This window comes from Capricornis sumatraensis, chromosome 14 (genome assembly GCF_032405125.1).
Source record: "Capricornis sumatraensis isolate serow.1 chromosome 14, serow.2, whole genome shotgun sequence".
In the NCBI taxonomy this organism is placed as follows: Eukaryota; Metazoa; Chordata; class Mammalia; order Artiodactyla; family Bovidae; genus Capricornis; species Capricornis sumatraensis.
This window is the reverse complement of record NC_091082.1, coordinates 46,206,901-46,233,277: the sequence shown is the minus strand read 5'-3', so window position 1 is coordinate 46,233,277 and position 26,377 is coordinate 46,206,901. Positions and strand designations below refer to the sequence as shown.

Here is a 26,377-nt window from a genome sequence, read left to right as displayed (position 1 = left end):
TTAGGAATTCTTTTTTCCTTTCTTCATTTATCATGGTGTCAAACACATTTGTTTGAGGCATGCATCTTAAGATAAAGCCCCTCATTAGGTAACACCAAGAACAATACCTTCTTTGCCAGGTGGCTGGCCTCCACAGCAATGTCTGTGCCAGAATTTCCCATTCCAATAACAAGAACGCTCTTGTCCCTAAATATATCTGGATGTTTATACTCTCGGCTGTGGAAATACTGGCCTTTAAAAGTATTTATACCTATAGAAAAAAAAGGAAGTCAAATAGAAAGTTTACAAGATCTGTGAATGAAACATATATTATTCAGCTAATAACATCCTTTTGATGGGTGACTTAGGTTGTTTTAATAGCATACTCAATTTAAGAAAATCTGAAACATGGATACATAGTTATGCAAGATACGGATACGTGATTATTTTATGGAGATACCTACTCCATCTCACTAGATGGCCCTCTAGTTTTACCTACTAGATGATTACTAAGTTAAAATATCATGGCACTGTAAAAAAAATCCCCCCGGCCCCAGCCCACTGGGGATTTCAGTTTTTGAGCATGAGCACCCATCCTTGCTTTGCCCTGCAGTAAACCATTTTATGCTAAAAAAAAAAAAAAAAGGAAAGAAAGAAAAAAATCATGGTATTAAGACTTATTAAGCTGAAGTACAAGAAGTCATTACTTATAAAAATTTGATAGAAATGAATGGGACAGAAATACTCTATTTACTAATCTGATTATTTAGAACTTTTTATAAGCAAGGAGAAAGAGCAGAGAAGTTAAATTGAACTATGAGTCAGTGCTTCCACTCTATTCAGCAAAATGTTTGGATACATTTTATGTGCCAGACACTGTGCTAGATGATATGGGAAATAAGAAATAAAAATATGGGACTTTCCTGGTGATCCAGGGGTTAAGAATCTGCCTTCCAATGCAGAGGATGCAGGTTTGATCCCTGGTCGGGGAACTAAGATCCCACATGCTGCAGGGTTACTAAGCCCATGTGACACAAGAGAAGCTTGAGCGCCACAGCAAAGACCCAGTGCAACCGAACTTTTTTTAAAAAAGGAAATAAAATTATGGTCCCTATGTGAAAGATCCTTGTGTGTTTACTTTGGTGACTGACGGTAACTCAGGCTAGGTTTGCTGAGTCAGCCAGAGTTGGCTCACAGAAAAAGGAGTTACGTTAGTTATACTGGGATCAGAGCTGTTTGAACTAGATAAAATATCTCAGTTGATGCCAAATCTCATTGAAAGATCAAATGCTTGTGGAGGGTTTTGGAAAGTACTCCTAGGTTGCATAAAACAATCAAAAGTAATACATCCTGTGCAAAGAACTTTTTTTTTTAAAAGGAAAATATGACAGCACATCTAGATTCTCAGTGATTTCTCAGGATATGGACGCTGTGGCACATTAGTGGCACATTATTGGGCCTTAACCAAGGCCAGTAACTCTATTTCACCTTAAATCTTTAGAAGTCTAACATGAATCTCAGTTAAAACCCAACCACAATCTAGATCAGTTTGAATTTAGCAATGATGCAATCAAATTCAAATATTGACTTAGCTCAACATTTGACCCAATATGGATCCAAGAAACTGCCAGGAATGGAGAGCTGGACAAGTTTAATTAGAATAATAGAATTATCTGTGAATGTTAGATTGTCTTAGATTCTCTCTGGATCAGGCTTTTTTGGATCACAAGTGGACAAATATGAGACTTTGTGGCTGAGTCTTCTATCAGATTAATACTTTCCCCACTTATATTACAGGAGAACAGAGCAAGAACTTTTGTTAGGTGAAGGGGCTGTGTTAGCAAACATAGCTGAATGTATATGGCTTCTGAATTAAAGTAAGTTACCTTGGGAAGTTATATATTTATTCCAGCTGTAATACCTATGATATTTATGAAGACTTTTGGGAACACTTTCTTCTGGAATTGCCTCAAGAACTGATGACATGTTTTTTTGACTAATTTCAACGAATTTAATTTTTGTGACGATTAACAACTACTCCAGGGTGTATGCAAATCTGCTATGGGGCAGAGAGAGAGATGATGAGGTTTAGAGGACTCCATTTCAAGTCTAACGTCATGAAATTTTAGTGCTCAGAGGCTCCTTAATAATAATTTATCCATGGATTTGAAATAACCAATTGGTAGTGGCTGGTAATATGGATATAGAGAAAGATGGCAAATACTGATAGAGTTATTTTTGCTTGATTTGTGATATATGCTGTTGGGTAAGGTAGGTCAAACCTCAGTTTCTAGGAAGGAAAACAGAGGCTTAGAAAGGTTAAGTGGAAAGTCCAAGATTATATAGTTTTTTGTTTTTTTTTTTAAACATCTGATGGGTAATGTGCTGGTGTCCTAACAAGGTTTAGGAGAGAGCACATGTCATGCTGGCTGGAAGACGCACAAGCTGGAATCAAGATTGCCAGGAGAAATATCAATAACTTCAGATATGCAGATGACACCACCCTTATGGCAGAAAGTGAAGAGGAACTAAAAAGCCTCTTGATGAATGTGAGAGAAGAGAGTGAAAAAGTTGGCTTAAAGCTCAACGTTCAGAAAACTAAGATCATGGTATCTGGTGCTATCACTTCATGGGAAATAGATGGGGAAACAGTGGAAACAGTGTTAGACTTTATTTTGGGGGGGCTCCAAAATCACTGCAGATGGTGATTGCAGCCATGAAATTAAAAGACGCTTACTCCTTGGAAGGAAAGTTATGACCAACCTAGATAGCATATTGAAAAGCAGAAACATTACTTTGCCAACAAAGGTCTGTGTAGTCAAGGCTATGGTTTTTCCAGTAGTCATGTATGAATGTGAGAGTTGGACTGTGAAGAAAGCTGAGTGCTTAAGAATTGATGCTTTTGAACTGTGGTGTTGGAGAAGACTCTTGAGAGTCCCTTGGACTGCAAGGAGATCCAACCAGTCCATCCTAAAGGAGACCAGTCCTGGGTGTTCACTGGAAGGACTGATGCTGAAGCTGAAACTCCAATACTTTGGCCACCTCATGTGAAGAGTTGACTCATTGGAAATGACGCTGATGCTGGGAGGGATTGGGGGCAGGAGGAGAAGGGGACGGCAGAGGATGAGATGGCTGAATGGGATGGACATGAGTTTGGGTAGACTCCGGGAGTTGGTGAGGGACAGGGAGGCCTGGCGTGCTGAGGTTAATGGGGTTGCAAAGAGTCGGACACGACTGAGCGACTGAACTGAACATGTCATGCAACAGTGTGAACACCCAATCATCCTGCTTATGAACTTCAAAAGGATCATAGCTTCTTAATTGTATAGCCTGGAATCTATACCTCCTGGGTCCCAAGCTCCTCTTATTTAAACTGAGCACATTGGCTCCATTGCTTTCAAGCTATACTTTATCCTAATCTGATCTGACTTGAGTAGCATCCTCAGGGCAGGTCCAGGGCCATTTCAAGTACATGAAATTGTTGTGAAGTGAGTATTGCTGTCATTACAGGTCATATGTAGACTGCAATTCCTCCACTGGACCCCTATAAATCTCTTTTCTTTCCTTTCGTGCAGGCTATGTGTTGTCTTATCCACTTCTGTATTCTTAGCAATAAACACAGTGTACTCTCTATGTCATGAAATTTTCTGGATTCATGGAGTGATCCTGTACCAGGCACTCCTACCTGGTAGTTGGAGTAACTTGCCTACTCAGGGATTTTCTCTGTAGGCAAGAAATGGGTGAGGTGGAAAGAATTCATAGTTGAATGCATTTAAGCCAAGGCTGTGAGTCTTTCTCAGGGATGCTGAAGAGTTTCCTGCACCAGGAAGAAGGCTGGACTGCTTTCCAATTCATTGATTAGAGTCTATGACAGTTTTCAGGATATGTTTTATATTAACATGGCCTGACTTCAGTAACCGCTGGGGGCAGACCAAGTATCACTGGAGGTAGATGAGTTAATTGTGAACTGAGTCTTGTGATCACTACAAGTGATATTTAGATGATTCAGAGAAAAATTTGCTAAAGTTTGAACATTTTGAATCCTTTGTTACAGATTGAATAAACCAAACCACTGGATTTCCTATTCCCTCTGAGTTGTAATCCAATTGAAATTTGACATAAGTGAACCATGGTTGCAAAAGCCAGATGAAGAAACTGAGGCCCAAAGATGTCTTAATTTGCCTCCCAAGACTTATGCCCCTGGTGACTATTAACCAGTGCCATAAACCTTTGATCTAGTTAACTGCCATGACCCATAGACATAAACAAACAAAATTCAAGTTATGTTTCCCTTTATTCACGGATTGACGCTTGTGACCTCTACTCTCACCTTTGTCAATGCACGACTGCTGAGGCTAGCAAACTGTCTAGGCCTGCTATGTCTTAGAAGGCTTTCTGGTGCTGCCAGTTACTTAGAGATGGACACTGAACTTCAGTGAAGCATAAAACTGCTTCATAGTTATTCATTCTGCTCTTTGGTACTCATAACTTGTTTCAAACTGATGAAAACCAAAGTCTGCCCAAATAGCGCAGGTCAGGGGAATAAACCCTCTTACCTCACTACTTTAACTATTTAATGGAGGAAATCAATAGGAATGTATTTCCAGAACAATCCAGTATCAGGGTGGCTCACGTAAGACAAATTAAAGTCAGTTGTAGAAAGGGCTATACCTGGAAAGGAGTCCAGTGGTAAATACGGATTAGTAAGAAACCCAGTGCAGACCATGACAGCATCAAAGATGGCTGACTCTTGCTTCCCTTCGCACAGAGTGATTACCTCCCATTGGCCTGTGGCAGTAAAATCTGGGCATTTTCTCACACTGCAGACTTTTGTCTGAAAAAAGAATCATAGACAGGGTTAATAGTTTTCAAGATTCCAGAAAGGGCTTGCTGGCTGACATGCCAATTATTTCAAATATTCTCGAGCACATATATATTTATTATACTATAAATATAATAAGCATAACCCTAGATATTGAACTGGGCTCTCAGGTTAATCACAATTTTCTGGATGGAAGTATTCTAAACTTAGAATTGTAGAGAGGTATTGAAGAGAGGTGATAAGGTCCAAAAATTTTAAGTGATTTGCTCCAATTCTCACAATGAGTAATAGAACCAAGATTATAACCTAGGTATTTCTGTATTTTTGAAATTCTTTATCTGCCATGTCTAGTTCTCATAGAAACAACTCTTTTTTTTAAACTTTAAACTTTTTATTTTGTATTGGAGTATAGCCAATTAAAAATGGTGTGGTAGTTTCAGGTGAACAGCAAAGGGACTCAAGAGACAATTCTTTCAACAGTTCCTTTAATAGAGACATGGATAGTATATAATTGAAAATATAAATCTGGTCACAAGTAGCTTATGAAAGGCCTTATAGGCTATGGTACTGAGATTTGCCCTGACTGGGGGAACTGTGCAAAAGTGCTCGTTTTATGCGTGAATTTCCATGGAGTTGTCTGAATTTCAAACACAGCTGATTCTTGAACAACATGGGTTTGAACTGTGCAGGTCCACTTATATGTAGATTTTTAAAAAACAGTAAATATTACAGTAAACAGGATTCATAAGTGTTTGATTCCATGGATGTGGAACTGTGGATACAGAGACAGCACAGAAATGGAGGAAATGGGAGATTTCCGTTGTGCAGAGTTGGCACCTCTAATCACCCATGTTGCTCCAGGGTCAACTGTAGTCTATTTTTGTTCTCTTCAAGTACATGTATATCCATGGTGTGAGGTTCTGATTCAGAAAATATATAAAAGAAATTTACAAGTCAAATTTAAAAGCATGAAAGAGACTTTGCTGCCTCATTTTCCTCTTCAGGTTTCAAAGAAGACAGACTTCTCAAGTCCCACTTAATGGTTCACTGTCTGGTTTATCATACTTGAAGTGCTTGTTGGGGTCTACATTTGTATTAGCAATCATCTTTTTAAAACGTAAATTTTCAGGTAATTAAAAAATCATTCAAGATAAAATTTATTTTTATCTTGAAAATACTGAATTTATCATTGAAAATTTGGAATGTATAGAGAGGAAGGAAAAACAAAACCTCTCACAGACAGCTGCTTGTGTGTACTTTCTTAAAACTTTGGTGAACATCCAGTTTTATATATATTTTTTAAAACAGGCTTGGAAAGCATGTAGCAAAGGAAATACTTCAGGTTCAGAAATTCTGATACATTAAAAATATTTTTGTGGATTATATCCATCAATTATGGCACTGTTTTATTTTTACTCTGTCTCATGGGAAATAAGGAAGTAGGATGAAATATTCTTTGGACAACTAGAGTACTTTTAATTTTCTCCAGTTTTATTGAGATATAATTGACATATAACACTGTAAAAGTTTAAAGTGTACAACCTAATGATTTGACATGTGTGCATATTGTAACATGATTACCACAATAAGTTTGGTTAACATTTATCACCCCACATAGTTACAATATTTTTCTTCTGATAAGAACTTTTATGATCTATTCTCTTAGCAACTTTTAAATATACAGTATGGTATAATTACCAATACATCTCCAGAATTGATTTACACAATATAGAATGTATCTCCAGAACTAATTTGTCTTATAACTGGAAGTTTATACCTTTTGACCACCTTCCCTCACTCCCTAGCCTACTTCTGGCAGCCATCAGTATGTTCTCTATTTCTATGAGTTTGGATTTTTTTGTTTGTTTGTTTTGTTTGTTTGTTTTGACCATGCTTCCGGGGCATGAGGAATCTTTAGTTTCCCAACTGGGGATTGAACACATGCCCCCTGCATTGGGAGTTCAGAGTCTTAGCTGCTGGACTGCCAGGGAAGGTCCCTTTTTATATTTTGGATTCTACATATAAATGAGATCATACAAATTTGTCTTTCTCTGTTTGAGTTATTTCATTTAGTATAATGCCCTCAAGGTTCATCCATGTGTTTGCAAGTGACAGAATTTTTTTTTTAACTATGGCTAATAATATTCCATTGTCTGTCTATCTGTCTATCTATTAATCATCTATCACATTTCTTTATCCACTTATCCATCAATGGACACAAGTTATTTCTATAGTTTGGCCTTTGTAAATAATTCTGTAATGAATATGGAGGTACAGATAGTGATTTCATTTTGATCAGGAACACTTTAAAGGTTGTGAATGTGAATCTTACATGGTACTTGTTTTGGCCAATCTTTCCACTCATGTTACTTTTTCTGTGTAATTCTCCATGAATTCCTAACCATCCCTACCTCTTATAGGGAGGGTAATGGGAGAAGAGAATCACATGAATTTTCATGTGTTTCTTGCAGAGAAAGGAAAAACAGGAAGAAAGAAAGAGGATATATTTATTTGCTTCTGTCTTTCTACCTACCTCCTGTCTCTTCCCCTAAAATGGGAAAGGAGATGGGTATGGTCAATGAGAAGAACAATGTCAAAGATTTTTCTAATTCCAAAGATATCTAGAAAGGTTTTCCTTCAAACAGTGAGTTCTCTTGTGTATGAGCCAGTGCACACATCCATTTCTATAAATGGATAGTAAAAAGGGAGAGCCCTGGAGCTGGTAGGAAGTTCTCAATGTCCTCGTGTATAGGTATTTGGCCCAAACTGAAAATGCGGTTTGACATTTTTAAGGTCCATTTGAATACTTGGATGGAAGCATTGCAAACTGAAAAAATTCTACACGTGAATCCTTAAACCAAGTATTCACTTCTACCTCCAGATTTACTTAGGGTGATTGTAAGTAAAAGGGGAAAAGAATCCAACCAGGTGTTGGTCTTGCCAGTTCATTCTCTCATTTATAGAACCCCAGGTAGAGAGAGATAACACAAAATAGGTAGGAAATACTTCCTGACTGCTAACTGATGTTTTGTGCCTTTCTTACCTTGAATTGAATGCATTCCAGGAGGTTGAACCGGTTTGCATACATTTTGAGATAATCCAGGAATAGAGAATTTGGCACATAGTTTGGATAATCTTCTGGGAATGGAAAGTCCGGGTAACAAGACATCTCCTTGCAGCTGTTGGAAACCACAGACTTGTAGAGGCTGGCTCTGCCTTCTTCAACATGTTCCTGTACAAGCAGTGCATGCGCGTGAGTGTGTATGCATGTGTGCATATTGCGTGCACACACATGAAATGAATACTAATTTTTAGACATTTGAAACATTGACTAAGATTAAGGTGACCCAGACAATTTATGCATGCAACCTTCTACTTTCTAATGGGATTTGGTAACCTGCACTTAACTTGAAAAATGATGAATATCATGATCAGAATTACAATTTCATCATTATGTGCTAACAACCATAGGATAAACTTACCTGTCTACATTTACACAGTATCACTGCAAAATAAAGGAGAATATGGAAATACACCAGACTCAGGAAGTAGTTTCTAGATGATGAATGGTTGCTAGGTATGTTGATTTCATGAGTATTGTCAAAAGGATTATGGAGAAAGGGCATTCAGATTATGAAGGATTTTGTACCTAAAATTAAGAAATTTGAATTTGTAGAAATCGATGGAAGTGATTCATATTAAATTTTGAAAAGATAATTCTGGTTTTATAAAAGATAAAGGGATCTGGAAAGGAAGGGAATGAGGCTAGTTAAGAACTTGAAATACAAATCCACACAATTGCCAATGAGAACCTGAGCAAAAGCAATGACAGTTGAAAGTGAAAGAGATGGGATTTGTTAGGTAGCAGAAAGGTAGAATGCATAGGATTGTGAAACTGATTAGATTTAAGGTTTGGGAGAAGAAGCAGGTCAAGGGTTTCCAGACTGGACAACTGCAAGCATGGCAAAATGCTAAAGAATTTCCCATCCCAGTTTGAACTTAAATAACTAGCAAATAACAACATCTCAGACAACTAATACTACAAGGCTGAATAGTGGGCAGTTTTAGTTACTCATTTAGGTGTATACATTGTCTCTGTTTTTTTGGATGTATTATAAAGGATTGTTCTAATTTCAGTGGGAAAGTTCTTAGCATTTTAATATTATTTGCCATCTTGGATATGTATAGTTCCTTTTTCCTGTGAAATAAAAATCATTTTTATAATCAAGTAGAAATGTGAACATAAACCTCACATATGGAGAGGACATACTTTGTTCCCTCAAAAGGTATGAATCTAGAGCTGTATGAAATGGGACATGTGTTGTGATAACAGAAAATAAAATTATAACATATCTTTGTAGTTTGAATTAATGATACAGATCCCATCAACTGATGAGTTCACCTTATCTTGCTTATCTGTGGCTCCACATCTGACAGTCTTATTTATCCAGAACACATCTAGAAAACTAAAATCTAAATGGCTTCCGAGAAAGATGACTGTTTAAATCCTGACCTTTTATTCTGTAGGAAGATCTAAAGCAGTGCTGTTCAAAGAGCCAGACTGGTATGAACTCTTTGCTACCAGTTTATGACAATTTAGGTACAGAAATTGAGGGTAAGCATCTTAAAACTTTTATAGCAATAATTCAACATTGTTCAGTATTCATGCATGTGGACCCCTTAGTGATGAACGGGATCCATCTTGTCTTTGTCTAAGTCATGTGATGAGTTGTGTGGGATTTGAACTGTGTAGTAGTCATGTGAGTAGGACTCCATTACAGTGTGTGACATTTCAAGGTTTGAAAACTGTTACCCAAAAGTGCATAAAAGCTATAAGCTATTTTCTTTGACTGGAAGATAATTGATATTTGATTACAACTTTACAGAATACATGGTCAGAACTGACTACTACTGATAAAGGACTGAAGATAAGTTTTAAAAATACAGTGCCACTTGCTTCACTTTAGATAGCAGTTAAGAAAATGAATATCCTGAGCTTGCTGAGGTTGCTTTGAATTTTCTTCTTCCATTCCATTCTTTTTTTAAAATTTTTTTTATTTTACTTTATTTTACTTTACAATACTGTATTGGTTTTGCTATACATCAACATGAATCCGCCACGGGTGTACATGAGTTCCCAATCCTGAACCCCCTTCCTACCTCCCTCCCCATACCATCTCTCTGGGTCATCCCAGTACACCAGCCCCAAGCATCCTGTGTCCTGCATCGAACCTAGACTGGTGATTCGTTTCTTACGTGATATTATATGTGTTTCAATGCCATTCTCCCAAATCATCCCACCCTCTCCCTCTCCCACAGAGTCCAAGAGACACAGATGTATAGAACAGACTTTTGGACATTCCATTCTTATATTCTGTGAGCCTCATGTCTCTATGTGTGCTGTTAAACAAAACTTAGAAATAGTTTAGATATATGTTAGGTCTTGGGAGGAGTGTTGTCGCCCATCCAATCCAGATTAGATAAAATGACAAACAAGAAGCAAGCTTAATTACCACATTATAAGCCTTAAGTATTAATATATACAATGCATAGAGAAAGTGTGGCTATAGGTGTTTAATGGAGAACTGGTATTTCACACATAATGTTTTGTTCAGCAAAAAATCACAAGTATAATAGTGATTCTCTACAGTAATTGTCTTGTACATACTTTCAAAGAAATTTGAATTTATGTTTTGTTTCATTTTCACCTTATTATAGCTCTTTTTATCGTATTTCACAAATATAAGTGTCTATACTTCCTTGGAAATTAAAACAAACAAATCTGATTCTTTTCCACAGCTTGAGAATCACAGCTCTCTAGATGAGCGCTTCTAAATCTTATTAAGAATTGCTTGGGGAATCTTATTAATGTGTAGATGTGGACTTAGTAGGTCTGGGTGAGCCTGAGATTCTGTATTTCTAGCAAGTTCACACGCAGATGCTACTGGTCATGGACCATGCTTTGAGTAACAAGACTTTCGAGCAGTCCTACCTGGTAAGAGTGGCAAGTAGGCCACACATGCACTTTAAAAAATTCCAATAGCCACATTAACAAAGGTAAAGAGGATACTCAATAGTTCCAAAACTTTATAATTTCAATATGTAATCAATCAAAATTATTAATGAAGTATGAACTTTTTTTCTCATATGAAGTCTTTTAGGTCTAGTGTATATTTTACAAATCTGAATCCAAATGCTAAATTTTCACTGGAAAAAGTGGATTTGCATACCCAAATTGTTAACAAATGTTTAAAGATTCACCAATAACTGAATTGAGTATTGGCTTTAAAATTAAAATTAATCAAGATTAAATGAAATAAAAAAATTCAGTTCCTTAGTCAAATCAACTGCATTCCACAGTTACACATGGCTGGTGGCTACCTTACTGGACAGCACAGCTTTAGACCATCCTTAAACTTGAAGCCAGGTATTAGAATTAAATTTAGCGTTGGTTTGACATAGTTAAACATGATCAAGTTTCTTCTGGGTTATAGGAATGAAGAGAATGTGAATAGCTCTAAAGAGCTGTAATATTGAGAAGTGAGAGCAAATAGCAAGGGAAACAATTAGAGAGTAAGGATAAAAACATCAGTTATAAACATTTTGGGATCAGTCAATGTGTGACCAAAGCTCATTCACTTTTCTCTGGCATCTGAGAGCATCATATTGTAAACAATACTTTGTTAATACTGCTGATTTCTAGTTAGCAGTAATAAAAGGCTAAATTTGGAATATACACTGTTAAAGAAGGGTAGGGATGTGTATAATATCTTGTAAAGATTTTCATAAAAATAGTTCAAGAAACTTTAGAGCATTTATTAATGGCATGTTTAAAAATCAAAGAGCAGTGGCGACTCACTGAAACTGGATAAGTCATGAAACCATGGAGACCTTAAAACAATTGAACCCACAAACAAAAATAGAAAATAAAGAGACCAAAACCAACTTTGTTTTGCAACATTTTGGAAGATAATTGTAAAAGCAGGAAGAAGAAAACTTTACAGGAAACACTGAAGCCTATTGTGAAAGAATGTATCACAGATGTCAGCCTATAGGGTGGAATCCAACATGCTCTGTCTCTTTCCTCTTCTGCTTGTTTCTCTTGGTAAAAACACAAGGTCTGGTGTGTTTAAGGTATATACAGAGATTACAGGTCCATGGCACTTCTGAATGAGGTCTGCAAGTCCTAAGCCTCCCCTCCAGGTTTTGCCTTGGTGAAAAAAATGTCCCAGTGATTCCCAGGCCCCACTGGGACCCCTGGCTGTGGGCACTCTTGGCATTCTCTCCATGTTAGTCTGCCAGTTGTCATGGTATGCTGTGTGTGGACGCATGTTTTTCCTGAGAGTTGATGAGGGCACTTAGGGAAAACATTTTTGTCTTGAAGGGGAAACTGAATGAGAGATGTGTGTATGTGAAAGTCGCTCAGTCATGTCAAATTCTTTGTGACCCTGTGGACTGTAGCCTGCCAGGCTTCTCTGTCCATGGAATTCTCTAGGCCAGAATACTGGAGTGGGTAGCTTTTCCAGTGGGTCCCCTTTTCCAGGGGATCTTCCCAACCCAGGGGTCGAACTCAGGTCTCCCACATTGCGGGTGTATTATTTACTGTCTGAGCCACCAGGGAAGCCCGAATGAGAGGAGGGAAAAGGGGAAATAATAAGGGCAAGAGTGGAGGAGTTTTCGGCTTCTTGGTCCACTTGGTGCTGCAATACAATAGTAAGGACATTATATTCAGTAGAACACTTCATGGGATTTCATGAACAGTCCAGGATTTGCATGCCCTTATCCCTGAGCTATGGCACAGACTCTGGAAATGAATGGAGTATAGTTCTTGACAGCACAGGTCCTGGAGTCAGACAGCCTGGGTTCATCTTTAAGCAGAACATTTTTAGCTGGGTGACCTTGGGAATTTTCTTAACTTCTCTGTGTCTCAGTTTTCTCCTCTCGAAATAGAAATAACAATAGTACGTATAACCCTAGGATAAAATGAAATGATAGCTCTAATTGCAAAGAGTCGGAGACGACTGTGTGACTGAACTGAACTGAAAGCATTTAGAACAGTGCCTGATAAGCTCTCAAAAAATATTAACTGTTTTGTATTATTTTTCTATAATTATCATGGAGATTTACTTTCTCAACTTCTGTGTCCTCCAGAGAAGATTGTTGGCAATGGGAAGAAAGCTTTGTCAGGTCAGAGGTCTCTCCTTTCTCATTTAAAAAATGGATATAAAATGATAATTAAAGTGACTACTATATAGACACATTAGAGACTTTCTCTCAATGCTGAGTGTGGGGAACCCTGAGCTAGGTTGTTCATAGCTCTTGTTCTCAAGAGCAACTGTTCCCTTCCTTTCCTCTCCTTTGAAGAGTCAGAGCCCATTTTACTTTGTCACTTCCTTTCCCTGTAGTCAGACTGCCTATATATAGTCTGTCCACAATCTGTAGATCTGTCTTCAGATCTGCAGCACAAGCGGGCTGTGGAAACCTCAGAGAAGGCTTGAGGAACCCCATGAGAGGGTAGGAGCCTATCAGGAGGATCTATTCCAAGATGATACGAATTCAATAAATGTTTGTTTAATATATGAATAAAATGAAACCTACTAAGATTACTGAACTTAAAAAATAAATTTTTAAGAAGAAGTAAAAAGGTATCCATTTAACGGATCATTTTGGCCCCCGTAAGAGTTAGGTGGAACACACCTAAAGAAACCTTCAATGATTTAAGGGGTAAAGTATTATACTTAATCATTGCCCTCACTGAATCCAAAAATATGTGGTACATAAGGTGCCTCGTGGGTTTGCTGGGTTGCTCAGCTGGTAAAGAGTCCACCTGCAATGCAGGAGATCTCGGTTCAATTCCTGGGTCGGGAAGTTCTCCTGGAGAAGGGATGGGCTACCCACTCCAGTATTCTTGGGCTTCGCTGCTGGCTCAGCTGGTAAAGAATCTGCCTGCAATGCAGGAGACCTGGATTTGATCCCTGGGTTGGGAAGATTCCCCTGGAGGAAGGCATGGCAACCCACTCCAGTGTTCTTGCTTGGAGAATCCCCATGAACAGAGGAGCCTGGCAGACTACAGTCCATGGAATTGCAAAGAGTCTGATACAACTGAGTGACTAAGTACAGCACAGCACAAAGCACATAGTGAGTGCTCAATAACTGGAGTAAGCGAAAGGATACATGTGTGGAGGGAAAGACCTTGGTGCACAGAGGAAGAATGTCATTCCAGGGGAGGATTATTGTTACAGAGATGTGAAGGGTGAAGCAGAATGTGTTTCTGTCAGCATAGCATAATTACCTCTAGATGATGTCAGTGTGGTTCTACATGAAGGCTGTTTCTCAAGGCTCCTTCCTAACCTAAAACACTCTAAGAGTAATATCAGTTATGAGCGACAGGATAATTCCTGGCATGTTTTTCTTCAATTATTCCTCTACAGTTGAACAATCAGCCTTTAGCATTACTGTTCTAAGCCCCCTTTCCCCCTCCAGAGCCTGAGAGAGTTGGTTGTGGAACAGATGTTCCACACTTGCCTCCTGCTGCCACTGGATTTGGTGCTCACAAGTGGGTTCTTTTCTTTTGAAACATTGCCAACCCCTCCCCTGTCCTGGAAAAGAAACGGGCTTTCTTTTCCATTGCAACCTTTGTCTGCTTCGTCTTTAGGACTGTGGTCTGGCCCACGTGAATATTGAATTAAACTGCAGTAGTCCATAATCTCTATAATGTTGAGGGCATCTCTCCATTTGTAAATGGAAACCTTCTCCATATTTGTTTTATTCGGTTTCTGCAGTTTTCCTGTTTATTTTTGCTTTGTGGCCCCTTCCACCCAGAACAGGTCCTAAAGATAACCCTTGTATATTTTGTGGCAAGGGCAGCCCTTGCCTGGGCAGACTCTAATTCTACAGGTTTTGAATGTGCCACTTGCTTTGATTGCAAAGACATCTCTAACCATCTTGTGTGTGTGTGTGTGTGTGTGTGTGTGTGTGGTGTGTGTGTGTGTGTGTGTGTGTATCTGTTGAGGTAGGAGCTGGAAGGGATTTCTCTAGAAAGACTCAGGACACTCATAGCATGTTAGAGCTGAAAGTCCCCTATAAGGTCACTTAGTTTAGAGATTTTCAATCAGGCTTTAGAGGAATCTCCAGGTAGTACAGAGGTGCCTTAAAGACACTTCTGTATCAAGAGAGAGCTGCTGAATGAAGGTGGAGGTGGTTTTTCCTGCCTCCAAAGACCCTAGTAATTTAGTTTTTATCTATTTTTTAAACTGACTCCATGTTCTCATTTTACAGACGAGGTAATGGGGACTGAAAGGAAATGTTAATAGGGTACCGTTTTACTTAGGCTACTGCTGGGTCGCCCTCTTTCTTATCCTTTTGATGTGCTATCACGTGCCTCACAGTGACCTCTTTTTTCCTTCATTCTCCACCCTGACTTCTTCAGCCTCCACAGATGCCATGTTTTCCTGAAAGAATTGAGGCCTCCATTGTGCTTGCTCCTGTGTCTTCTTTCCCCCACCTCAACATCTCTCGTCCATGTCCCTTTTTCCTTCCTTTCCTGTCTCTGAGGAAAGTGTGTCTCTGCACTTTCCCAAGGCAAATCCTTCCACTTGGATCTGCAGTTCTACTTCTTCCTTTTACTGCTAGGATTTTGTCTCAATTTGGGCTAACGTATTCAGTCATTTCCTGTTATCCCGGTATTTTCTCTTTACCTGAGAGAAACATATATGGGTCTTCCTATCATGCAAACAAAACAAACGCAGTAGCAACAAGGAAAGACATTCATTCTGCTTATTATCCATTGCTTTCTAAATGGAGCGCGTGCGTGTGTGCTCAGTTGCTTCAGTTGTGTCCAGCTCTTTGTGACCCTAAGGACTGTAGCCCTCCAGGCTCCTCTCTCTATGGGATTCTCCAGGTAAGAATACTGGGTGGGTTGCCATGCCCTCCACCAGGGTATCTTCCCCACCTGAGGATCAGAGCAGCATCTCCTTCATCTCCTGCATTGCAGGCAGATTATTTACCAGCTGAGCCACCAGGGAAGCTCCTTCTAAATGGAGTGTGAATCCTCAAACATTCCACCACTGTCCTCTTCTTCCATGTTTTCATACTCCACGTACCAATAAACTATTTTTATTTTCCAACAAGGGCAGTACATTTTCTTTACAATCTCCTCCCTGGTATTTCCCACTCAATCTCATTTGCCTGTTGAAATCTTCCAGAGTCCATCACACACTCTCTCCTCCATGAAGCCTTCCTTGGCTTCCCTCAAGTGAATGTTATCCTGACCTCATTTAAATGCCCATAGTACTGCTCCTGAGTTACAAGATCCTGCCCTTTTCTATCAGTCTCATAGTAGCTCCACAGGGCAGGATGACTGTTTCTCACTTTTGTGTCCCTCACAGTGCTTTGTGCATAAGTGTTTGACCTGTCCAATTACATAGCCAGCTGGGCACACATGGATCTAGAACACATTTCTCTTGATTCTTCATCAATTTTTTTTTTTTTAGTGTGTTAATAATTGGGTATATATGATTGACATAAGCGGCATTTTTTCTCTGGTATCCCAAGGTCTCTGGGCTTACATTTTGCTATGACTGAAATTACTTTAACCAAACAGCTCTACTAATTGTCCCTCTATTCTGGCAATTTATTCTGCAAGCCAGCTCTCAACTCTGATGGATTAATGCTAACCCATCAGATTAATTAGTGGTAATCTGGGTTATTGTGTTAAGAAGGAGTCTGAGGTTAATTAGGTGAAGGGCATAGTGTTTGATTGGGTTTCCCTGATGTCTCAGAGATAAAGAATCTCCTGCAATGCAGGATACATGGGAGACATGGGTTTGATCCCTGAGTTGGGAAGATCCTCTAGAGGAGGAAATAGCGACCCACTCCAGTATTCTTGCCTGGAAAATCCCATGAACAGAGGAGATTGGCAGGCTATAGTCTAAAGGGTTGCAAATGTCTGAGTATGAGTCCCTGAGTCCTAATAGTGTTTGATTAGCAGTGTCTTCAATGGCCATGAGAGGCTAGAATTATGGCATACATGTCAGGTTCTGCTTGTCTATTGGAATGTATGTGGTTTGAATCATAGGAACAGAAGTTCTCTTTCCCCTAGGCCCCTTGGGGAGGTCTCTGCATCGATGGTCACATTTGGTGTTTGGACACATTTCAAGATATGCAGTTTTTCTTTATGTGACTCAAGCTGGTTTATGCTGGGACTAAACTAGCATCATGGAAAAGAAATGCAAAAAAGCAAAATGGCTGTCTGAGGAGGCCTTACAAATAGCTGTGAAAAGAAGAGAAGTGAAAAGCAAAGGAGAAAAGGAAAGATATAAGCATCTGAATGCAGAGTTCCAAAGAATAGCAAGAAGAGATAAGAAAGCCTACCTCAGCAATCAATGCAAAGAAATAGAGGAAAACAACAGAATGGGAAAGACTAGAGATCTCTTCAAGAAAATTAGAGATACCAAGGGAATATTTCATGCAAAGATGGGCTCGATAAAGGACAGAAATGGTATGGACCTAACAGGAGCAGAAGATATTAAGAAGAGGTGGCAAGAATACACAGAAGAACTGTACAAAAAAGATCTTCACGACCCAGATAATCACGATGGTGTGATCACTCACCGAGAGCCAGATGTCCTGGAATGTGAAGTCAAATGGGCCTTAGAAAGCATCACTACGAACAAAGCTAGTGGAGGTGATGGAATTCCAGTTGAGCTGTTTCAAATCCTGGAAGATGATGCTGTGAAAGTGCTGCACTCAATATGCCAGCAAATTTGGGAAACTCAGCAGTAGCCACAGGACTGGAAAAGGTCAGTTTTCATTCCAATCCCAAAGAAAGGCAATGCCAAAGAATGCTCAAACTACTGCACAATTGCACTCATCTCACACTCTAGTAAAGAAATGCTCAAAATTCTCCAAGCCAGGCTTCAGCAATATGTGAACAGAGAACTTCTGATGTTCAAGCTGGTTTTAGAAAAGGCAGAGATCAAATTGCCAACATCTGCTGGATCATGGAAAAAGCAAGAGAGTTCCAGAAAAACATCTATTTCTGCTTCATTGACTATGCCAAAGCCTTTGACTGTGTGGATCACAATAAACTGTGGAAAATTCTGAGAGAGATGGGAATACCAGACCACCTGACCTGCCTCTTGAGAAACCTATATGCAGGTCAGGAAGCAACAGTTAGAACTGGACATGGAACAACAGATTGGTTCCAAATAGGAAAAGGAGTACGTCAAGGCTGTATATTGTCACCCTGCTTATTTAACTTCTATGCATAGTACATCATGAGAAACGCTGGGCTGGAAGAAGCACAAGCTATAATCCAGATTGCCAGGAGAAATATCAATAACCTCAGATATGCAGATGACACCACCCTTATGGCAGAAAGTGAAGAGGAACTGAAAAGCCTCTTAATGAAAGTGAAAGAGGATACTGAGAAAGTTGGCTTAAAGCTCAACATTCAGAAAACTAAGATCATGGCATCTGGTCCCATCGCTTCATGGGAAATAGAGGGGGAAACAGTGGAAACAGTGTCAGCCTTTATTTTTTTGGGCTCCAAAATCACTGCAGATGGTGATTACAGCCATGAAATTAAAAGATGCTTACTCCTTGGAAAGAAAGTTATGACCAACCTAGACAGCATATTCAAAAGCAGAGATATTACTTTGCCAACAAAGGTTCATCTAGTTAAGGCTATGGTTTTTCCAGTCATGTATGGATGTGAGAGTTGGACTCTGAAGAAAGCTGAGCACAGAAGAATTGATGGTTTTGAACTGTGGTGTTGGAGAAGACTCTTAGGAGTCCCTTGGACTGCAAGGAGATCCAACCAGTCCATCCTAAAGGAGATCAGTCCTGGGTGTTCATTGGAAGGACTGATGTTGAAGCTGAAACTCCAGTACTTTGGCCACCTCATGCGAAGAGTTGACTCTTTGGAAAAGACTCTGATGCTGGGAGGGATTGGGGGCAGGAGGAGAAGGGGGCAACAGAGGATGAGATGGCTGGATGGCATCACCGACTCGATGGAGGTGAGTTTGAGTGAACTCTGGGAGTTGGTGATGGACAGGGAGGCCTGGCATGCTGAGGTTCATGAAGTCGCAAAGAGTCGGACATGACTGATTGAACTGAACTGAAACTAGCACCCTTGGTCTCTCCAGAGCTTTGCTCACTGAATTAGAAAATGAGTGCTTTATTCCTGTTCCAAGTTCTACCCTAGTATAATAGACAGCTAGGTCTTTCTCTTAATCTCTTGGGAGCTCTGAGGCCAGGATATCTGACACCATGCTCCTTTTCATTCTTTTGACATTTTCATTAGCACATTTAAAGCTCATGGGAAATGTTCTTGTTCTCCTGAGAAGAAGGAAAAATAGAAGGTTTGAGGAAATCTGGTGCAAAAAACTGTCTGGCTGAGCTGTGGAGTTCACAGAGTTTCAGTGACCTCCAGCAGGGCCCCTGTGATTCTCCTGCGTCCCAGGCCAGTCAAGGATGAGCTTTATAGTTGCCTCTCCTCCCTCCTCCCTTCTCCAATCCATACTGTAGTCCTGAGAATATTACTTTTATTTTCCTCCAGCAACAAAAAAGTCTCCAAACTCACATCCTTTACTTGTGATTGTTCTTGGCATGGGTGGGACCTGCCTGGACCACAAGACCTTGAGTACAGAACTCCCCCTACACTGAGTCTTATGCTGCTTTACTTCAGATAGAGCAGGGCTGGAAAAAGAAGTTGGTTTAAGCGGCTCAGTCTTGCAGGCAGAGGCAGAAATTCCTGAACTGTATTCATACTGTTGCCTCCACACTGCAGTTTCTTGCTTCAGACCCCCAGAGTTCTGCTGTTAGCCTCCCTTGTCCTGAGCTTTCCTGGCTTGTCTCAGCCACTTCATACTCTTCTACCCTTCACAGGCATCTTTCCTCCTCTTGGCTTTGGGTGTAGTTTATAAGGCAGCTGATGCACTTCCCACCCAAATTCAGGCGGTGCCCTGCTTAGAGGGAGAGAGTGGGATGATTTGGGAGAATGGCATTGAAACATGTATAATATCATATATGAAATGAATTGCCAGTCCAGGTTCGATGCAGGATACTGGATGCTTGGGGCTGGTGCACTGAGATGACCCAGAGGGATGGTACGGGGAGGGAGGTGGGAGGGGGGTTCAGGATGGGGAACGTGTATACTCGTGGCGGATTCATGTTGATGTATGGCAAAACCAATACAATATTGTAAAGTAATTAGCCTCCAATTAAAATAAATAAATTTATATTAAAAATTTTTTTTTCAATGGCCCTTTCTGTCTCCCTGTTCAGCAGATGTTTCTATCTCTTCCTCATGGGTGCCAGCCCTTGTGGAAGAAATTCAGTCTTTTTTTGCACCAGTCAACCATTTTCCAACAGACACACAACAAAGTCACGGAAACCCTACTTACGGTGAATCTCCACAGCCCGCCAAGGTCATCACTCCTCTCGAAGCAGGTGGGCTTTAGCCCTTCCTCCAGACAGCACTTGATGGAAGCCAGGCCAGTGACCCCAGCGCCCACAATCGCAACTCGTTTGGCCATGTTGTCCTGTGTGGGGACAATGAAGCAGAACTATTTATTCATAAATGAAAGCCCCACCCCATCCTTGGCTGCTCTAGTGAACCAGGAAAAAGAATCAGAGAGATTAAGAGATTTGCTCCTTTTGAATCCTCTGTAGCTGGTTTCTGGTGTTGTGAATGCTAGGAGGGCAATGTTCAGGTCACTGGTTTAACCCTGTGCTTCGTATGTTCCCACCCCCTCACTCAGAACTCGTGCTAAATAACAGTACAGTTGTCAAGACTGTAGCTTTTGGCAGAATAGCTGGAATCGGATCCTTCAGTACACGGAGTTTCGCGTTCTGCACTGTGCTGCTGCCTCCAGCCTTCCTCCACAAACCTTCGAGTGAAATAACAGAGCAGCAGCCCAGGAAAGGATCAGCTTGGCAAACTCAGATTTTTATAAACACACGAAATCGAATCTCAGGTTGGTGTGATGTGATACAAGGTCACCCAGAAGCTGGTGGAGTGGGGATGAGATGCAGAGCCAAGACACTGGCCACCACGAGCGCTGTTACAACACTGCGCTGGGCTGGTCCCTGTCCCTGGCCAGCTGCCAGCATTCCAGCTGTGCTGTCGTCCTTCCCCTGACTGCTGCCAGTGGATGGTCATCAGTGGGAAAGGGAAAGTGTGGGGTGGAAAGGTAGGCATGGGGAATTCTCCTCCTGTCTCCACAGGGTCCTGATTCACCTCTAGGACCATCGTGTCACCACTGGCACTGATGGAGGGGTATCTGACCTTGGCCATGAGTTAACATGAACTTGTAAGAATGATGAGAGGCAAGATAATGTATTGGTTAAGCCAGTGGTCTCCAACTTTTGCGGCACCAGGGAATGATTTCGTGGAAGACAGTTTTTCCAGGGATTAGGGTGGCTGTGTGGATGGTTCAGGTGGTAATGAAAGCAATGGGGGGAGCGAAGGCCAGGGCCAGATGAAGCGTCACTGCCCTTGCTTGCCCACCCACCCTCCGCTCACCTCCTGCTGTGTGGCAGGGTTCTTAACAGGCCACAGGGGGTTGGAAACCTCTGGGTTAAGCAACCAGACTCTGGACCACATTGTGACATTGGCAAATTATTCTACTCCTCTGTGTATCATAAAAAATGAAGAGAATGGTAGTGTTTTCCTTGTGGGTTTTGTTAGAATCAAGTGAGTCAACAACACATGACAACTGGCTTAGAAGTGCTCCTGGGACATAGAAAATTTGTATGGAAATACAAAAAACCTCGAATAGCCAAAGCAATCTTGAGAAAGAAGAATGAAACTGGAGGAATCAACTTGCCTGACTTCAGGCTCTACTACAAAGCCACAGTCATCAAGACAGTATGGTACTGGCACAAAGACAGAAGTATAGATCAATGGAACAAAATAGAAAGCCCAGAGATAAATCCACACACCTATGGACATCTTATCTTCGACAAAGGAGGCAAGAATATACAATGGACTAAAGACAATCTCTTTAACAAGTGGTGCTGGGAAAACTGGTCAACCACTTGTAAAAGAAGGAAACTAGATCACTTTCTAACACCATACACAAAAATAAACTCAAAATGGATTAAAGATCTAAACATAAGACCAGAAACTAGAAAACTCCTAGAGGAGAACATAGGCAAAACACTCTCCGACATAAATCACAGCAGGATCCTCTATGATCCACCTCTCAGAATACTGGAAATAAAAGCAAAAATAAACAAATGGGATCTAATTAAAATTAAAAGCTTCTGCACAACAAAGGAAAATAGAAGCAAGGTGAAAAGACAGCCTTCTGAATGGGAGAAAATAATAGCAAATGAAGCAACTGACAAACAACTAATCTCAAAAATTTACAAGCAACTCCTGCAGCTCAATTCCAGAAAAATAAATGACCCAATCAAAAAATGGGCCAAAGAACTAAATAGACATTTCTCCAAAGAAGACATACGGATGGCTAACAAACACATGAAAAGATGCTCAACATCACTCATTATCAGAGAAATGCAAATCAAAACCACAATGAGGTACCACTTCACACCAGTCAGAATGTCTGCGATCCAAAAATCTGCAAGCAATAAATGCTGGAGAGGGTGTGGAGAAAAGGGAACCCTCTTACACTGTTGGTGGGAATGCAAACTAGTACAGCCACTATGGAGAAGAGTATGGAGATTCCTTAAAAAATTGCAAATAGAACTGCCTTATGACCCAGCAATCCCACTGCTGGGCATACACACCGAGGAAACCAGAATTGAAAGAAACACGTGTACCCCAGTGTTCATCACAGCACTGTTTATAATAGCCAGGATATGGAAGCAACCTAGATGTCCATCAGCAGACGAATGGATAAGAAAGCTGTGGTACATATACACAATGGAGTATTACTCAGCCATTAAAAAGAATACATTTGAATCAGTTCTAATGAGGTGGATGAAACTGAAGCCGATTATACAGAGTGAAGTAAGCCAGAAAGAAAAACACCAATACAGTATACTAACACATATATATGGAATTTAGAAAGATGGTAATGATAACCCTGTATGTGAGACAGCAGAAGAGACACAGATATATAGAATGGACTTTTAGACTCTGTGGGAGAGGGAGAGGGTGGGATGATTTGGGAGAATGGCATCGAAACATGTATACTATCAGGTAAGAAATGAATCATCAGTCTATGTTCGATACAGGATACAGGATGCTTGGGGCTGGTGCACAGGGATGATCCAGAGGGATGGTGTGGGGTGGGAGGAGGGAGGGGGTTCAGGATTGGGAACTCATGTACACCTGTGGCTGATTCATGTCAATGTATGGCAAAACCAATACAGTATTGTAAAGCAAAATAAAGTAAAAAAAAATACAATAAAAAAATAAATAAAATCTACAGTAGAGATTTGCCATAAAAAAAAGAAAATGCTCAATAAATAGAAGCTATTGTAAGTATAAAAACATTTCCCTAAATCAGCTTCCTCTTTGCCTTTCCCATCACTGAGCCTCTGTTCTTTAAATTCCTATAGCATTTTGGTCAATACACACAAGCTCAACTCTTTATCATGTGATTTGAGCTGTTGTTCCCCCCAATATTTTGGGGACATTTTTCTCTCCCCAAGTTAGTAAATTTTAAACCGGATGGATCAAAGAGTAGATGCAAAATTACCTCAAAGATACTATCTTCCTGAACATTTGCATTTCCTTGTCTCACAGATGAGGTTGTTCCACAAAACTGAATATACATTTTTGTTTTTCAGGATTGAGACACAGAGTAGTTCAAGTTCAGAGACTTCATCTGATTCGTACTCTGCTGTAACCCCAACTCTGCGCTTGGAACATAGTAATTGATGCTTCAGTTCAGTTCAGTTCAGTCGCTCAGTTGTGTCCGACTCTTTGCAACCCCAAAAATTGTAGCACGCCAGGCCTCCCTGTCCATCACCAACTCCTGGAGCTTACTCAAACCCATGTCCATTGAGTTGGTGATGCCATCCAGCCATCTCATCCTCTGTCATCCCCTTCTCCTCCTGCCCCCAATCCCTCCCAGCATCAGGGTCTTTTCCAATGAGACAACTCTTCACATGAGGTGGCCAAAGTACTGGAGTTTCAGCTTCAGCATCAGTCCTTCCAATGAACACCCAGGACTGATCTCCTTTAGGATGGACTGGTTGGATCTCCTTGCAGTCCAAGGGACTTTCAAGCGTCTTCTCCAACACCACAGTTTAAAAGCCTCAATTCTTTGGTGCTCAGCTTTCTTCACAGTCCAGCTCTCTCATCCATACATGACTACTGGAAAAACCATAGCCTTGACTAGATGGACCTTTGTTGGCAAAGTAATGTCTCTGGTTTTTAATATGCTATCTAGGTTGGTCATAACTTTCCGTCCAAGGAGTAAGCGTCTTTTAATTTCATGGCTGCAATCACCAACTGCAGTGATTTTGGAGCCCCCCAAAATAAAGGCTGACACTGTTTCCACTGTTTCCCCATCTATTTCCCATGAAGTGATGGGACCAGATGCCATGATCTTAGTTTTCTGAATGTTGAGCTTTAAGCCAACTTTTTTACTCTCCTCTTTCACTTTCATCAAGAGGCTCTTTAGTTCTTCTTCACTTTCTGCCATAAGGGTGGTGTTATCTGCATGTCTGAGGTTACTGATATTTCTCCTGGCAATCTTGATTCCAGCTTCTGCTTCTTCCAGCCCAGCTTTTCTCATGATGTACTCTGCATATAAGTTAAATAAGCAGGGTGACAATATACAGCCTTGATGTACTCCTTTTCCTATTTGGAACCAATCTGTTGTTCCATGTCCAGTTCTAACTGTTGCTTCCTGACCTGCATATAGGTTTCTCAAGAGGCAGGTCAGGTGATCTGGTATTTCCATCTCTTTCAGAATTTTCCACAGCTTGTTGGATCCACACAGTCAAAGGCTTTGGCATAGTCAATAAAGCAGAAATAGATGTTTTTCTGGAACTCTCTTGCTTTTTTGATGATCCAGCGGATGTTGGCAATTTGATCTCTGGTTCCTCTGCCTTTTCTAAAACAAGTTTGAACATCTGGAAGTTCATGATTCATGTATTGCTGAAGCCTGGCTTGGAGAATTTTGAGCATTACTTTACTAGTGTGTGAGATGAGTGCATTTGATGCTTAGTACCCCCAAATATTTCTCTTTATATATATATATATGTTTTCTAAATTTTTATTTTTTTGGCTACTCTGTGTGCATGTGGGGTCTTCATTCTGCAACCAGGGATCGAATCCTTGCCCCCATGCAGTGGAAGTGCAGTCTTAACCACTGGACTGCCAAGGAAGTCCCCACAAATATTTCTTGAATGAAATGAAAAGGCCCATTTGTTTAGGTATCATATGAAAGTGTTATAGAGCCAATTTGCTTCAGCTGGATTTGATTTACTGGGGAAAGTTAGTAGATTCCCTTTGGGGGAAGTCATGCTCTAGCTGCTAATGGAATGGCCTTGAGCTCACTTTATAAAAGAGAGTATCTGTACTGACTCTTATTCCAAGGGCCTGACACAGTACTTTAAGTATTTGCCTTTAAACATTAGAAGAATCATCATGGACAGCTTAGAATTATGGCCAATTATGCATTTGAAGATGTTATAGGGAGGCAAATTTTAGGTCACTATAAGCACTTTCCAGCATTTGAAGCTCTGATATTTATTTTGTTCATTCAGAGTCTGTATGATGGTTTTTGGGGGAGATTTCATAAGTAGGAAATTAGAAGGTAATGTGGAGGGTGGAATCTAAGGCCCTAGAGGGTCTTATCAAGCCAGATTCTATGATTCATCTTCTGATTACCCTTCAAACACTCAACAAGGGGCTTCTACGCTGCTAAGCCCTAGGCAAGGTATTCAGGGGTACAAAAAAATCAATAAGGCATGATGCCTTCTTTAGCTGTCATTCAGTGGGAAAGTAAGATTTGAAAATAAATACCACATTCTGTGTCAAGTACTAACACAGAGATATGTTTCACGTGTGCTTTGCAATAAGAGCATGATGAAAGAGGTGGTAATAGTGACTTTGGGTAAGTAGGAAAGCAACACAGAAGTGTACTGTTGCTCCAGGATTTGAATGATGAAAAGAACTCCAGTGGGCAGAGGAGTGGAGGAAGTGCCCTCCAGAGAGAGGCAGCAGTGAGAGTAAGGGCCAGAGATTGGCCATAGAGGCATCATGACCACTTGACTCTATGGAGGCTGGACTCTAAGAAGGGCTATTTTTTTGACTCCTGTTAGAAACAGCATGTTTCCCACATGAGAGGACTATATTACTGTGTTGATTTACTGGATTGTATGTGTTTAGTCTTCTTTCTGCATAAGCCTATATGTTTCTTCACAGAAGGCCATTTTCTTTGACTAGTCTCTTATTTTCTCATAGCATCTAGCTGCGTGCTTGTCCTGGACTAGTAGTTGCATAAATATTTGGCAATGGGTTGATTTCCTGACAGGTACAATGAATTAATTCATCACCTTATATCTTTTTAATTAAAAAATAGTTGAGTAAATATCTTCTGGGAGCTAATATCCTGGGTCAGACAGTCTGTCCTCAAAATGACTTTC

General features: G+C 40.3%; 1 protein-coding gene and 1 non-coding gene across 2 annotated transcripts in view; both read right to left on the bottom strand.

Annotated features, from left to right (window-relative positions):
* The window catches only part of FMO1 (flavin containing dimethylaniline monoxygenase 1), a 38,915-nt gene that overhangs the window by 8,565 nt on the left and 3,973 nt on the right, over positions 1-26,377 (bottom strand). The window contains exons 2-5 of the mRNA XM_068985596.1: positions 20,209-20,346; positions 7,845-8,033; positions 4,651-4,813; positions 108-250 (exon numbers count right to left, since the gene is read on the bottom strand). Coding sequence (XP_068841697.1) covers positions 108-250; positions 4,651-4,813; positions 7,845-8,033; positions 20,209-20,340 — 627 coding nt within the window. The 5' untranslated portion in view covers positions 20,341-20,346. The remainder of the gene's footprint in view (positions 1-107; positions 251-4,650; positions 4,814-7,844; positions 8,034-20,208; positions 20,347-26,377) is intronic.
* LOC138090916 (small nucleolar RNA U13) lies at positions 3,202-3,287 on the bottom strand. The gene has a single exon (XR_011145890.1). It is a non-coding gene; the product is annotated as a small nucleolar RNA U13 (small nucleolar RNA).